The sequence below is a fragment of the Notamacropus eugenii genome, chromosome 4 (genome assembly GCF_028372415.1).
Source record: "Notamacropus eugenii isolate mMacEug1 chromosome 4, mMacEug1.pri_v2, whole genome shotgun sequence".
NCBI lineage: Eukaryota > Metazoa > Chordata > Mammalia > Diprotodontia > Macropodidae > Notamacropus > Notamacropus eugenii.
This window is the reverse complement of record NC_092875.1, coordinates 418939821-418957090: the sequence shown is the minus strand read 5'-3', so window position 1 is coordinate 418957090 and position 17270 is coordinate 418939821. Positions and strand designations below refer to the sequence as shown.

Sequence of the window (17270 nt, the reverse complement as noted above, 5' to 3'; positions counted from 1 at the left end):
AGTCTTAAGAGGGAGACAAACAGGATGCTGAGGTCCTCAAGATTATGTGATTTGAAGATGGGCTCAAGGAACTGGATGTATTTAGCCTAGAAAAGAGAAAGCTAGAAGGAGAAATGACTCTGTGTACCACGGGGTCTTTCTTACCAAGAAGTGTCTGCCATTACCTTCATAGCGCTCTAACATCTTGTTTGTGGTGCACCTGTTCTCTACTTCCTTTTTCTTGAAGAAGAACCTCCTCTTAATAGTTTCAATACGGACACAGTCCTGGGATTCTTCCTCTGTTAAGCCTGGGAATTAGGACACAAGCAGAACAAAACCTGAGAATAATGCCTCCAAGGAATGGAGAAGCTCACTTCCATTTCTAGCTCCCACCAGTGGTGAGACAAAAACTAGGTTGACTGCTTTCATGTCTACCTGGTACTTTTAGAGACCATTGAAACCTCTTGCAGGCTGAAGATGATCCCGATATACCTTGGAAATGCATTATTCTTGTAGAGGGGGATGTCCAAGGCCCAGACCTTTGTATCATATTTAACCTGTTTTTAGTGATACAATCTCACCCTTTGTTCTACACTGACTTTGGTGTCTGTAGTTGCAACAATAGGGGGCTATACAAAAGAAGATGCAGTTACTGATTTGGTGTATTATTTACTTATTTTTCTTAAATAGGGGTGCATTAAAAATCCTTCCAAAATAGGGGCTTTGGCTAATTGAGTATTATTTAGATGAAATTATCGTATTATGGGATTATAGATTTAGAGCTGGAAGGAAACTTAGCTGTTATCTGCTTCAACCCCTTCATTTAATTGATGAAGTAACTGACATCCAAAGATGTTAAGTGATTTTCCCAAGGTCATATATCTAGTAAATTACAAAGTTGGTTTTGAACTCAGGTACTATGACTACACACATCTCTAGGATAACAACTCTTACCTAAAGCAGAAGCTCTTAATCTAGACTCCATGACTTTTTTTAAAAGTTTTTCAAAATTTTGATAACTGTATTTCAATATAATTTCCTTTCAATATAATTTCAACATGATTTCCTTTGTGATACCATGTATTTTATATATTTAAAGGTATTAATCTTAGAAAGGATTCTCATAGATTTCACCAGACTGCTAAAGGGGTCCTTGATACCCAAAAAAGGAATGAAAAGCCCTGATCAATACAGTATTGATCTGAGATTCAGGAAACGTGGCTTACAGTCTTGACTCTACTCCCAACTCACCATGTGACCTTGGCAAGTCACATGACTTCTGTGACCAAAAGTTTTGTCATCTATAAAATAAAGGGTTGTACTAGATGGTGCGTAGGGTCCATTCCAGTTCTAATATTTAACATCTGTGATTCTGTGATGAGAAGATTCACTCAGGGGTTGCTACAAAAACCCAACAAAGAGATTTTATATTGACACATGAACCTATGAACCTGAGGTCATATCCACCTTCATACATTTAAATTATTATGGAACTTAAGTTGGCTAATTAAAAGTTATTGTGATCTATAGGTGAGGATAGTATAGTGAAATACAGTGTTAGTCTTGGAGTCAGGAAGACTTAGGCTTAAATCTTGCTTCTGATACTTGTTAGAGTTTTGACCCTGAGTAAGTCACTAAATCACAAATGTGTCCCAGTCATTTCTCTAGGTGACTTACCTCCCAAGTTAAAGAGGGCTGTGAGCTACATTAGTGGAAAGAAGGCTCAAAGAAAGAGTTCCCTCCAGATCTTTCCCATATTTGCATAGAGAGACCATGAGACCTCATTGCCCTTTCTATTTTAAGTAGAGAATGGTATTTAATGAAATCCAAGGATTTTAAGTTGCTATTTCCTACCATTCAAACAAGATTATGAATATATGATCAGCTATAACTATTTGTAAGTTGATTCCTTTTCTAGGTCTGTTTTCTTCATAAAAGTAGGCAGTTGGGCTAGATAATTACGGTGATCCTTCCCAGACCTAAATCCTATGATTCTAGACTTTCACTTCTGGGCACCTTATGACGATGGCAGGATAAAAAGGACCTTACCTGAGTTCTTCAGTTCTTCCCGGCTGTATTGATAGAGGAGGTCATAGGTACCTCCCATAGAACCAGAAGTGAAATAATGAGTCCCAAAGTCCTCAAATAAACGACTGTATAAGGCATAATTATACTGGAGAGGCAGATGGTTAAGTGCCTTCAGAAAGACATCTGAGAGTTGCAGTTCTGTGGGTTTCATTGTAAAGTTGAGGACAGAAATTACTTTATGGATCCTAATAAAACTGGAATCCTAAAGAAAAAGCAGAAAAGCAGTGGGATTAATGCAGGCTGCAGGAAATCACTTACAGGGCTTCCAGTGGCCGTGTTCTTCTTCATTCCCTCAGTCATGTTGACTCTCTAAGCTAAAGGTCTTGGAGAAAACTTTGTTTTATGTAGCATTTATTGCTCATACAAAATTCAAAACAATTTCACATTGAAGGAATACCTGTCTTCCACGGTGCCCAGGGTATTTTGTATATGAGATTATTTTGATGATGTCAGTTAGGGGACTTGGCAGGGATCCATGGCAAATATTCCTCTTCTTTTAGGTTTATGCAAGAAGAAAGCAGAACTCAAAAGCATTGAACAGTCAAGGTGCTCCAGTAAATCATAGTGAGGCTGGAAATGAAATCCTTATTTCTCTTTTTACCCTTGACACATAAACCCCTACATTTAGAGCAGAAAGTGATATTTGAGACCATCTAACCTCCTCATTTTATAGATGAGAACACCGAAGCCAATCGAGGTTAATTGTGCATGAGTCTTAGAAACATTGGCCTCTGATACTTTCCAGAGCTTTCAGCCTTGAAAGGTCTTGCCCATGATTTGCTTGAGATTGCATAGGCAGAAAATGACAGAGCATGGATTTAGAATGAGATTCTCTGATTTCAAAGGCAGAATTCAGGTTTCCCCAGGGTATTTTCTGTTTGTAATGGCTTCCTAATGTGTCACTGTCTCCCAAAGATCACATCACAGATGGAGTAGAGGAAGCCCCGGGAATTGAGACCTGCATCCAAGGTACAACCCTCAGCAAATTGTAGGGCTTCTCTGACCCTGTGTCTTCACTGTAAAAGGAGCAGGTGTACTAGAAGTTCTTAAATTCTCTGATTCTAAATGATTTGGGAATGCTTTTAAAAACATACTCTCTTCTTCCGTTGGCAAACAAAATAAGCTACCTATTTTAATAAGTTTAACTATAAGTTAAACTGGCTCTTTTCATATTTCATCTCATCTCTTTGCCCCAGGTTACCTTGGCACTAGAAAGTTGTATTTTTGCTTCAACAGCTAATCAGTCTAGGTTAATCTTTTACACTACTCCTGTTTTTTTCCATTTATTTGGTTATAAAATATTTTTCTTCTCATCAGAAAATAAGTAGACCATAGATCTAGGGTTGGAAGAGATTTCAAAGGTTATTTAGTCCAGCTCCCTCCTTTTAGAGTTGAGGAAATTGAGGCTCAGAGATGTTAAATGACCTACTCAAAATTTCATTGAACTCCTTTCTGCTCAATTTAGTAAACGTTGATTTAGTACCTGCAAACTGCAAAATGCAAATACAAAGATATACATGACATGGGCCTTGCCCTCAAAGAACAAACAATCTAAGGGTGGATAAGGCCCATAGTGGGATTCATTTCAGAGCAGGCTCAGATATCCTCAGACTGCTTGAGGCTGGTCATGATGATTCTTTTAATTGGCTGCTGAGCCAGAATTACCCAGATATATTAAAGGGGCAACCCTGGTCCCCTCAAGTCGTTCTCCTTCTGACCTCAGGCACAAGGATGAATCTTTGAATTTTTGTGTCATCATGGACAACAGGAAGCAGAGTATCACATCTTCCCAAGAGTATGTATGAGGTTTAGGCAGGGCCCCTCCACCCCACAACTCCAAGGGGGTGCTACAGACCTAAGCAAATTTTTGAAAGAAGGGGGAATGTGATAAATACAGAGGAAAGATCCAAATAACAAACTATGAGAAGTTTCAGGAGGGAAAGGGTCAGGGAAGACTTTTAGGAGACAACATCTAAGTTGGATCTTGAAAAAAGAGAAATTTCAAGAGACAAAAAATTGTGGGGTTTGGGTGAAACTCTTCCAGGCATCTGAAGAAATTGGGAGCAAAGGCATGGGGAGAAGGCAGAGGGCAGAAGGTACAACAAAAATGAATAATGGAAGTAAGTTAGTTTGATTGGATTATAGAGCCTTGAATGTCATTCTAAAATTAAAATTCTTAGACAAAGAAAAATGAAAAAGGCCATGGGCCATTTTCTCTTACCTTTTGTTGGGAAGCTTGAATAGCTTGTTTGAAGGAAGATTGTTGAGTGACTCTTTCCTTTCTTGATGTTGACCATAACAATGGAATCCCAGAATAATGCTGCCCTTGGTAATGAACTGAATCTTTCTGATCATAATAATTTCCCAGAGAAATTAAATTACTGTAGAAATCAGTTTGCAAATCATCTTCTTCATTTTTCACCTGAAAAAAAAAATCTCACATAATACATATATCTCACAAAAAGTCTCACAAATAATATATCATCTTGGTCTGAATGTGGACTACACTTTGATCTCTCTCCTTTCCTTTCTCATTTTAAACCTGTCTTATATAGTAGAGTGTAGCCTATCACCATGCTTTGAGTATCATAGATCAACAGAAGCCTTGCTTCTATCTCCCACAACAGCAAAAAAAACAGCAACTTCCTCCCTGGTGGCCCACTGGAAGCTATATTTTCCTGAGACTGGTCCCACAAGATGAAAGAAGCAGTTCCTACTAGTTTGAATGCTGCACTTCGGGTGACCTCTTGCATTCCTGTTGGGGTCCCTTAGAGACAGGTATCTCACTTCAAATCCCATCAACTCTCTCCTATGCCTGGATCCCAGAGGCAATAGATCACAGCATGTAACTCTCTATTTTCCATCATCATGCCCCACCCAGGAGAAATTGATCACCTGAAATCTCATCATACTCAGTTTTTGATACTCAGCACCTTCTCAGATTCTCATTGGTCTCTCTCTTCCCTTTAAGGAACTGAAGGACTCTGAACTTTCAGAATTTTCCAGATAACTTTCCAGGGCAAGAACTCTTTCTTTTTGTTATATGTATCCCCAGGAATTAACATAGCATGAGTAGATGCTTAATAAACATTAGTTGAATTAATTTACAGCTGTAAAGCTAGAAAGAATCTCAGAGATTATGTAGTCTGACCTCCTCCACCCACTTTACAGATGGGGAAACTGAGGTCTAAGAAAGATAAATGACTTGCCCAAGGTTTATAGGAAGAGTTTGAACTCCTGACCTCTGAATCCAGAGTTAGTGTTCTTTACAATGTACCACAGTCAAGGATCCTGCCTGTACCAGAAGGATGAAGGATGGAAGAGTATGGCATCCAGAAGAAAAGTTAGAAAACCGAAAGCATTTGAGTCTAAGTCATAATGACAATGCTTTTTCCCTAGAGGGATAAGCAGGGTCCCTTCAAGAGAAGTAGCTTCTTTTGCTTCAAGGAATGATGATGTGAGTCCACTAATGCCATCAAGAGAGAGGTCTATCAGTCACGGGCAAAGGAAGAAGAAAGAAGTGGTGGTGGTTGGTGACTCCCTCCTGAGGGCTACCAAGGCAGCTATTTCTCAATATGGTGTCAATGACAGAGAGGTCTGCTTTCCTTCCTGGGGTTCATTATGACAGTGACTATGTCCTGAGGTTTGTCAATCCTACTAATCATTTCCCATTCCATTTATATGATGACAGATGGTATCTGCAGAAGATACATTGAAAATATTGCTAAAGAACATGAAGTTCTGGGTAAGAAACTGAAGTATTTATAGCCACTGGTGGAATTCTTGTTACTGTTATTGATTGAAGTAGAGGATTGAGGTGAAAGATGAAAGGTGAGTTTTTGGTGGTCAAGAAAACGCTGTTAAAGAATGGGGTTAGAATTTCTGAACTATGACTTGAAACATGAATGACAGACTTTTGACCAGTGGAGCATACCTAAGGAGGCCCAATAAAATTTATATAGAGAGATAGCTGACAGGTATAGACATACAGATGATATGTACATAGATACAGATGATACAACTATAGATATAGATGTTCTCGATACAGAGGTTAGAGGTAGAGATGATAAAGCTATAGAGCACAGAGGCAGATACAGATGATATAGCTATCAAGAGTGATATAGATTGTACACTTATAGATACAAATAAAGATATAAATATAAATACAAACATAGATATAGATAGGCATAGACATAGATATATTTTCTTGGGATCTTGTAAGTTTGATTGAGAGAAATTTAAGTTGGAAAAGCAGGGAGAAAATTTCATGGACCTCTCAAGGCAGATACAGCAGACAGTAGCAAATATAATATCCAAAGAAGGATAGCAAAAGAAAAGACAATTAATTCACAGATCTTATGCAAGAAGATATCTTACAATAGAACCTTTGACCTCAGATGTCCCACTGTGGCTGATCAGACCAATATGAGCTTGGAAGGCTTTCTGACAGGTTGGGCACTAATAGTTTTTATAAACATTTGGAGTGGAAATGTCTCTAAATTTGCACTTCTTTCTCTTATTTTATTTATTTATTTATTTATTTATTTATTTATTCATTCATTCATTCATTCATTCATTCATTCATTTATTTATTTATTTATTTATTTATTTATTGTTAGCTTTCAACATTCATTTCCACAAGATTTTGAGTTCCAAATTTTCTCCCCATCTCTCCCCTCCCTCACCCCATGATACCTTGAATTCTGATTACCCCTTCCCCTAATCTGCCCTCCCTTCTATCACACCCCTCAATTCCCTTATCCCCATCTTCTCTCTTTTCTTATAGGGCAGGATAGATTTCTATACCTCATTACCTGTATTTCTTATTTCCCAGTTGCATGCAAAAACAATTCTCAGCATTCATTCCTAAATGAATTTGCAAGTCTCACATTTCTTTTGAGTTACTGCAATTCCCCTTCACTCATAAAGCACAGTGTCTTCTTTGATGTGGGTACGCCATGCTGGGCAGTCCTTTGCAGTGTCTCCCGTGTCACCCAACTGATTCCAAAGTTCTTCAGAGAGGCCCTGAGAGTGTCCTTGTATTGCTTCTTCTGACCTTCTGAGAGTGCTTGCCTTGTGTGAGTTTTCCATAAAATCGTCTTTTAGGCAAATGCAAGTTTGGCATTCAAACAATGTGGCCAGAAAATCATAGCTGCACTCTCTTCAGTGAAGTTCTTGGTAGTTTAGCGCGAGAAGGGACCTCAGTGTCAGTTACCTTATCTTGTCAGGTGATCTTCAGAATCTTCCTAAGACAATTCAGTTGGAAGTGATTCCATCTCCTGGCATGGTGTCGGTATATTGTCTGAGTTTCACAGGCATACAACAATGAGATCAGCACGACAACTCTGTAGAACTTTAGTTTGGTTGGTAGTCTAACCTCTTGTCTTCCATACTTTCCTTTGGAACCTCCCAAATGCTGAGTTAGCTCTGGCAATGTGTGTATGAACCTTATCTTCTATGTGTACATCCCAGAAAGGTAAGTGAGCTCATCCACAGTATTCAAAACTTCTCCATTTTTTATAATCAGTGGTTCCATGGGTGGCTGGTGTAGTGCTAGCTGGTGGAGAATCCGTGTTTTCTTGGTGTTGTCAGGTCAAAATTGGTACATATAGCTAAGAATCAATGCATACTCTGTTGTGTCTTAGCTTTAGAGGTTACATTGAGTGCACAATCATCTGATAACAAAACAACATTCTATCGATTCTCCCTCCACTTTAGTCTTGGCTTGTAGCCTTTGCAAGTTGAATAATTTGTCATCAATGTGGTAGCTGACCTTGATGCCATTTTCATCCTCATTGAAGGCTTCTGAAAATATTGATGAAAATATCATACTAAAAAGCCTGGGAGCAAGCATACAGACTTGCTTCACTCCATTGGTGACTGAGAAAGTGCAAGAGCATCATCCAATAGCCAGAAAGCAAGCATGTCATCACGAAACTGATGTACAAAACTGATGAAATTTTCAGGGCAACTTTTTTTTGTCTGTGGGGAAATTGGGCTTAAGTGACTTGCCTAAGCCCACATGGTCAATAAGGGTCAAATGTCTGAGGCTAGATTTGAACTCAGATCCTCCTGACTTCAGGGTCAGTGCTCTATCTATTATGCCACCTAGATGCTCCTGGGGCAATGACATTTTGACATCATTTTCCATGAGCCCTCCCAAGTGACAATATCAAAAGTCTTGGTCAGATCTCCAAACATTGAGTACAGATCTGTTCTTCCCCTAGCATTTCTCCTGGAGTTGTTGAGTAGCAAACACCATATTGACAATTCCTTGACCCTTTCTGTAGCCACACTGGCTCTCTGGTAGATGATCATCTTCTGGGTGGAGGATCAGCCTATTAAGGAGGACTCTGGCAAGAATCTTGCCAGGAATGACTAGGAGAAAGACCCCTCTGTAATTATGATGGGGCAATCTATTTCCTTTACTTTTATAGAGATACACAATGGAGGTGTCCTTGAACTCCTGAGGAATAAACTCCTCTTGCCACATAACCTGAAAAATTTCAGGCATCTTTTATATGAGCAATGGACTCTCTACCTTGTAAACCTCAGGAATAGAATCCACACCAAGTACTTTGCCACAAGAAGGAACTTAATGGCCTTCAAAATCTTTTCTTCAATTGAAAATTTGACTAGAGAGGGATTGAGTTCAGCCTGGGGAATATAGTCAATGGCTTTAGCATTGATTGAGAACACTACAGAAGTGTTTAGCACATCTCTCCAGGATCATGTCTTTATCACCAATCAATGTAGCTCCATCAGCATTGAGTATTTGAGATATACCATATGTCTTGGACTCATAAATAGCCTTCAGGGCATCATAAAATGCTTTAAATTATTACTATCAGCATAAAACTACATTTCATCTGCCTTCTGCATCTCTCTAAGTTTCACTTGTACTTTACTTTTGATGGAGTTAAATGTTGCCTTTTTAGAAACAGATGAACTGCCCTGCTGATGAAGCCTATGAAGTTCTCATTTTTGTTTAGCAGCTGCTGAATTTCCCCATTAGTTTCATCAAACCAGTCTTGGTGTTTCTAGTGTTTTGATCCTGAAGAGTAAATGGGTTGCTGCCCACTCCTTTTCTGCTCCACTGTTGCCAATCTCATGTTGACTCAGCTTTCCCTTCAAGTTAGCACTCTAATCTGTTGATATTAAGTCTTCTGGTAGAAGTCTTGCTTTAGGGCTTCTACTTTTGTTGAATGCAAATATTTAGGTTGGAGAGGATAAGTCTACGATCAGTCCAGCACTCTGTACCACACAAACTTCCTTTTGTCACACTCCTATCTTGTCTGTCTCTTCTCCTTATAATGACATGGTCTATTAAAAGCCAATGTTTGCTGTGAGGGTGCATCCATGACATTTTATTGTGTTTTGGCAAATGGAAAGCAGTGTTGGTGATGAGAAGCTCATGAGATTTGCAAGCCTTCAGTAGTAAGTGATCATTACTGTTGCTATTTCTCATTCCATTCTTCCCAAATATTCTTTACCATGTCTAATACTCTGTGCCCACTCTTGCATTAAAGCCACCCAGAATTATGAGCTTGTCCTCTTTAATTACACTAATGATCATAGTCTCCAGGTCTTCCTAAAATTTTTCTTTGACTTCATCAAGATTCATCATGGTGGGAGCATAGATACTGATGTTGGTGGCTTGGTGTTTTCCTGTAAGTGGCAATTGCATTGCCACAAGCCTGTCATTCACTCTTTTTGATAGGCTTAAAGTTTGTTGACTACATTAGTTTTGATTGTAAAACCTGCACCAGGCTCACAATTCTTCCCTTCACTGTGGCTGCTCCAGAATAACATGTATCCAGTTCTGACTTCAGTAATCTGGTCTTCATTTGCAGCCTTGTTTCACTCAGGACTGCTATTTGGATACAATATCTGTTGAGTTCCCTTGAAATAAGACCTGTTCATCTTTCAGGTTTACTGGATTTTGTGATGTCCATAAGCATGTACACCTTCTATTTACTGATAATGAATAGAATCATCTTTGCAAAAGTTTTTACACTTTTATGTGTGTGTTTTGACTGTAGGATGAGATCTCCACCCAAGGCCAAGGCTGGATGAAGCAGACAATTTTTAGGGCACCTTTTCTAGCTCCTTCCTCAAATCACCAGGTGAGCAGTGTGATCCTTTAAAGGTTGCTCAGATACCCAGGAGGCTGCTGAATCACATTGCTGCTTCCAATGAGAAATGACCTTATGATCTGGGCCACCTGGGTTGTGATTACACCTCTCAATGTAACTGAAGCTTCTGCTTCATCACTTGCCCATTGCCATAGGACTTTGAGATAGAGGCACCACATCTGCTTCTCTGCAAGTTCCACCTAACTGCCTAGGATGCTAGATTTGGAGTCTGAGAATATATATTTTATTTTCCTCTATTTCTTTATGCATCTATTCATTTCATTCTATCTCTATTAATAGAACCTAAAGTTGGGTGCCATGTCACATCATTGACTCATGCTGCATGTAGAGGCTACAGAAAACTACAGATCTCTTTCACATGTGACCTACTCATTCTTCCCCCTCCCATTTTGTATCTGTGAAGTTGATTTTGGAATTTAAATGTTTGGTCTTGTATTTTTCTGTATTAAATTTCAGCTTCTTAGATTTTTCTTAGTCCTGGGAGTCTGACTGTCTTTTAACACTTTGTTATTGCTCTTAGCATCATATCACCTGTAAAACTGATAACTCACCATTGATGTCTGCATCCAAACTATTGATAAAAAAATGTTCAACAGCATAAGAGCAAACATAAACCCCAGGGGCAGTCCACTAGAAAATGATTTCTTGGCATTAATCTACCCACAGTTCTTTGGGTCTACTCTTTCTGTCCTGAATCAACCTAACTGCTCTATGAGTTAATCTCCATCTCTCCATTTTGTTGAAAAGGATATCATGAAGAAGCTTGTCAAATGCTTTGCTGAAATTTATGCATGCTCTATCTACTTCATTCCTCTTCCCTTAGTTGTTAAGTATCATTTCATTCATGGAATCTTTTCTACTCTTCCCCTTTAGTAGTACTATTGCCTCCTGGAATCTTCCATCACACTTTGTTTGGCCATCTCTTAGGCAATCATCTTTTATTATTTTTGTTACAATTATTTGGGTACTGACCCATCATTCTAAAGTACTCAAAGCTCTATAGGGTATGGATTTTTTTCTTATTTAAACTTTGTATTTCATCTAGTGCTTAATCCCATGTCTTAGATACAATAGGTGCTTAATAATATTTGTTGAACTGATTTAAATTTTCCTAGAGATGGAGCCAAGATGGCAGAGTAACAGTATGGACTGTGAAATACCTGTAAAAGAGAGCTCTAAACAAATTCTGGAGCTGAAGAACCCACAGAACGACTGAGTGAAGCAAATCTCCAGCCCAAGAAAGCCTGAAAAGTCACTGGGAATTGTCTATTGTGCCACACTGGGAGCAGAGTAAAGTCCAGTGTGGGCCATGAATGCACAGAAGGGACCTGGGCAGACCTTGAGGAGACTGAATCTCTCACACTTGTGGTGGTTTCCAGACTTCATGACCACAAAATGCTGAGAACAAATTAGAAGGTCAGTGGGAAAAGCCTGTGGGACCAGTACAGGAGAGTGAAATGGTCCAGGCCCCAGCCCCAGGGTGGCAGAGGGAGGAAGGGGGTGGAGGAACTCACAGCAGCCATCACAGCACCAGGGGCAGAGACAGAGACTGATTCTGGAGCTCTTGGTCCACAGACTGTGGAGGGATTGAGCAGCTGACAATACACCCCCACTGGAAGCAGAGAACTACTCTGACAAAGAGCTCAAAAGTCCAGTAAATGACTGGAGAAATGAGCAAAAACCAGAAAAAGAATCAGACTATAGAATCTTATTTTGGTGACAAGGAAGACCAAAGCATGCAAACAAAAGAAAATAAAGTCAAAGCTCCTTCATTCAAAGCCTCCAAGAAAAATATGAATTAGTCTCAGGCCATGGAAGAGCTCAAAAAAGATTTTGAAAATCAAGTAAGAGAAGTAGAGCAAAAATTGGGAAGAGAAATGAAAATGATGCAAGAAAATCATGAAAAATGAGTCAACTGCTTGCTAAAGGAGACCCCCAAAATGCTGAGTAAAATAACTTTTAAAAATGGACTAACCCAAATGTCAAAAGAGATCCAAAAAGCCAATGAGGAGAAGAATGCCCTAAAAAGCAGAACTGGCCAGATGGAAAAGTAGATCCAAAAGCTCACTGAAGAAAATAATTCCTTCAAGGTTAGAATGGAGCAGATGGAAGCTAATGACTTTGTGAAAAATCAGGAAATTATAAAACAAAACCAAAGGAATGAAAAAATAGCAGACAATGTGAAATATCTCATTGGAAAAACAACTGATCTGGAAAATCAAGAGAGACAATTTAAAAATTATGGGACTACCTAAAAGCCATGATCAAAAAAGAGCCTAAACATCTTTAATGAAATTATCAAGGAAAATTGCCCTAATATTCTAGAACAAGAGGGTAAAATAAATATTGAAAGAATCCACCAATCACCTCCTGAAAGAGATCCAAAAAGAAAAACGCTTAGGAATATTGTAGCCAAATTCCAGAGTTCCCAGATCAAGGGGAAAATATTGCAGGCAGCCAGAAAGAAACAATTTGAATGTTGTAGAAATACAATCAGGATAACACAAGATCTAGCAGCTTCTATATTAAAGGATGGAAGGGCTTGGAATATGATATTCCAGAAGTCAAAGGAGCTAGGATTAAAACCAAAAATCACCTACTCAGCAAAACTGAGCATAATACTTTAGGGAGGAAATGGTCATTCAATGAAACAGAGGATTTTGAAGCACTCTTGATGAAAAGACCAGAGCTGAAAAGAAAATCTGACTTTCAAACACAAGAATCAAGAGAAACATGAAAAGGTAAACAGGAAAGAGAACTCATAAGGGACTTACTAAAATTGAACTGTTTATATTCCTACATGGAAAGATAATATTTGTAATTCTTGAGACTTTTTTCAGTATTTGAGTAGTTGGAGGGATTATGTACATATAGATAGAGGGGACAGGGTGAGTTGAATAGGAAGAGATGATATCTAAAAAAATAAAATTAAGGGTTGAGAGAGGAATAGATTGGGAGGAGAAAGGGAGAAATGGAATGGGGCAAATTATCTCTCAATAATGATGCAAGAAAAAGCTTTTTCAATGGAGGGGAAAAGGGGGGAGGTGAGAGTGAAAACGTGAAGCTTACTCTCATCACATTTGGCTTAAGGAGGGAGATAACTTGCACACTCAATTTGGTATGAAAATCTATCTTATACTACAGGAAAGCAGGGGAGAAAGTGGTAACTGGGGTGTGGGGAGATGATAGAAGGGAAGGCAAATGGGAGGAGGGGTAATTAGAAGTAAACGCTTTTGGGGAGGGACAAGGTCAAAAGAGAGAATAGAATAAATGGGGGGGGCAGACTAGGATGGAAGAAAATATAGTCTTTCACAACATGACTTTTATGGAAGTCTTTTGCATAACTATACATGTACAACCTATAGTTGAATTGGTTGCCTTCTCATTGGGGATGGGTGGGGAGAGGGAAAGGGAGAGAAGTTGGAACGCAAAGTTTTAAAAATGAATGTTAAAAATTGTTTTGACATGCAACAGGGCAATAAGAAATACAGGTAATGGGGTATAGAAATCTATCTTGCCCTACAAGAAAATAGAGGAGATGGGAATAAGGGAAGATAGGGTGGTGATAGAAGGGAAGGAAGATTGGGGGAAGGAGTAAGCAGAATGCAAGCTGTCTTGGGGTGGGGGGGGGAGAGATGGGGAGAAAATTTGAAACTCAAAAACTTGTGGAAATAAAAAAAATGAAAGATAAAAATAAATAAATTAGCATATAAAAAATAAAAAATAAATTCTTGAAAGTTAAAAACAATAGCAAGAATTTAAAACAAGCAAAAAATTTTCTTGACATCCCCCAGTAGTGAGACTATCCAAAAAGAGGTGATCAAATTGACTTGCATGTCACATGCTCTCTCATGTTTGAGAAGGACTAGTTGCATCCCAATAAGCCTTGGATTCTCTACATCTATTGAATCTGCATGAGTTGGAGTATTTGTCTAACTATATTCATAGCAAAACAAGTTAACACTAGTTTGTACGTAGACATTTCCTTCTCTCAGAATCATAGCTTTAGAGTTGGAAGGGACCTCAGAGACTGTTGAGTCCAACCTCATCATTTTCCAAATGAAAACAATGAGATCTGCCAGAAGGACTTTTGCTAAGGCTCAGATCTAAGTCAAACCTCTACTCAGTAGGTTGCAGTGACTATTACCTCCATTATCAAATACAATTTTGTCTTTATCTTATCCTTTTGAAATGTCTATTTCTGTGTTTTATGATGTATATCATTATTAGTATAGTAATACATCATATAACATAAATAAATATATACCTATTCCTGCTAAAAACTTTTTTTTTTTACTAATGTGATACATGATCAAAAAACATTTAGAGTCCATTGTGCTAGATCACCAAGTTGGAAAAACCAACATTGTCAGCAGCAAATCCCTTATTTTTACTGCAAAATCAGATTCTTGTAACAAAACAAGACAACAAAAAAATTGAAAGAAGTTTGTTGCATTGTTTTCATTAGATTGTTTGATTTTTCTCAAGTCTTGAACAACTGGCTTGTGTCATTGGATTTGTTTTCATTGCTGAGTTGATATCCATAGAGAATCAACCCTGTAATAGGAATGAAAATGTCTTGGGAAACCTGAGTTTCTTGAATCATTTCCCTGTGGGAAGGTTGTGCCCACTGCATGGTCCAGAGAATGTCCTCAGTACTCTCAAGCCTATGGCTTCTTGACTATGACACCAAATACCCTTCCCAGACTAAACTGCAAAGTGCACGGGACTCTTAAAGGTTTGGTATTGATGATGCTTGTGACATGAGTGAACTCAATGTGGTTGTACCTCAAAGTTGATGCTTTCTATGTTGGCTGGGACACGGTAAGGGTTACTGGTTCTGCTGATTTTGATAGTGGTACATTTTCCTCCAGTAAAAGCATTATCAAGGACTTCTCCTCTGGGCTCTCCTGACAGCAAGTGAAACCTAGGGATAAAGCAATTTCCAGGAATTCAACAGCTGTGAAGCAACATCAAGACCTTATTCCTCTTTTCACCTGGATATTTTCTGACACATAAAGAATGCTTGAAAGAACTCTTTAGTCTGCCCCAGGAGGCCGGGTCATATCATTCTACTTACCTACTTGTTCCAAAACATAAATTTAAAATTTATCAAGATCTCGTTACTTGTAAAGCACATATAGCCTTCAGAGTTAGTTTATAAGAAAAAAAAAAACATCATCTAGCCTAGGATCAGAGAACAAGAAGAGATAATAAAGATTATCATGTCTAAGGGTCTTAGATAATATTCTTAGGACTGGAAAGGACCTCCATGTAGGCCAGTCAGTTTTACATGTGAGGAAACTGAGGCACAGAGTGATGAAGGGACTTCCCCATGATCACATAGGTAGTAAAAGGGAGAGGTAGGACTTGAACCCAAGTCCTCTTATGGTAAATCCAGTGTTCTAATCCTTTCATTTTACAGGTGAGGAAATAGAGGTCCTGAGACAAAATTGATTTATTCCAAGTCACACAAGTAAGCAGCAGAACTCCTAGGGATTCTAGTATAGGTCCTCAGAATTCACAATGAAAGGTTTTTTTGTCCTTCTCTCACACCATGCTGTCTTATGTAATGCAGTCCTCTCTTAGAGCATGGTTGTCTTCTCCAACTTCCCAAACACATGATTATCTAGCCTCTATATGAATGTCTTCAATGATGGGGAACTTACTTTCTGTCAAATGATCATTTCACTTTTAAAATCTCTTATTATTAGGAAATCCTTCCTTTTATGGAACTGAAATCAAACTCCCTGTACTTTCCTCCTAGTTCTCCTCAGGGTGACCTCTAGAGGAGTCATGATGATGATGATCATAAGTAATGATGTATAAATGGCACTTAAGTGGTCTTTCACATGCTTTACAAATATTATCTCATTTTATCTTTGTAGCCCTGGGAAGTAGGTATTACAATTATTTTCATTTTTTTCAGATGAGGAAACTGAGGCAGACAGAAGTTAAATGTCTTGCCCAGGGTCACACAACTAAGAAGTGTCTAAGACCAGAATAAAACCCAGATCTTGTTGAATCCAGGTCCCCTAGCTTTACTTATTGTACTACCTACATCTACTCTCTCTCAAAGAGCCCTGGACTTAGGGTATGAACACTCAATTTTGAGTGCAAATTTGGTTAACTCTATGACTTCCAAGGAAATCAATTAACCTCCCTAATCTTGTTATCTCTTCTATTGATGTTCATGCATGTCTGACTCTTCATGACCTCATTTAGGGTTTTCTTGGCAAAGATACTGAAATAGTTTGCCATCTCCTTCTATAGCTCATTGTACAGGTAAAAAATCTATGGCAAACTAGGTTAAATGACTTGCCCACGGTCACATGGCTAGTGAATGTCTGAGGCCATATTTGAACTCAGGAAGATGATTCTTCCTGATTCCAAACATTCCTATATCCACTGTGCCACCTCGCTGAAACCTTTCGCATTACATTCACTTACAATTAGAGCCCCAGGAGTCACAATCATGGTTGGCACAGAGTCAGTATTAGTTGAGGCAGTGGAGAAGTACAGACTGTTATTGCTCATATATTTATGGACATTAAGATGATTTAGTCCGAGTGATTCTATATTGGAATCCTATCACTTATAACTACAACAACAAATAATATGTTTAAGAAAAAATCACAATTATCATGCCCTATTTGACACATGGAGAACTGGTTAATTGACTTGTCCAAGATCTTGCAGAGATGACAAATACTGCTTGCCTGTCATCAGACAAACACAGTAACAGACATGGGTTTCCTCCCAGCCCTTTGACTCCAAAGGCAACAACCACTGTGTGGTGACACCATAAATCTACCTTCAGATGGTTCCTCTGTTCATTTTAATGAAATGTGATTTTTCAGTCTATTCACCATTCTCCTGGCCCTCCTCTGGACTCAGTGTCCCTACTGTGTGGGTGCCCCGAACTGAACACATTTCTAGAGCTGTGGTCTGAACAGGGCCTACTGTGTGCCTCTCAGTGGTACCAAAGGAGGTGCTGTGGACAATGAGGGACTGACTTCTCCACAGCTCTTCAAGCTTAAGGATGCC

At 38.8% G+C, this 17270-nt stretch overlaps 1 protein-coding gene across 1 annotated transcript in view; it reads right to left on the bottom strand.

Annotated features, from left to right (window-relative positions):
* The window catches only part of C6 (complement C6), a 79101-nt gene that overhangs the window by 29347 nt on the left and 32484 nt on the right, over window positions 1–17270 (bottom strand). Inside the window, exons 6-9 of the mRNA XM_072605739.1 lie at window positions 15012–15150; window positions 4289–4489; window positions 2029–2269; window positions 165–287 (exon numbers count right to left, since the gene is read on the bottom strand). Coding sequence (XP_072461840.1) covers window positions 165–287; window positions 2029–2269; window positions 4289–4489; window positions 15012–15150 — 704 coding nt within the window. The remainder of the gene's footprint in view (window positions 1–164; window positions 288–2028; window positions 2270–4288; window positions 4490–15011; window positions 15151–17270) is intronic.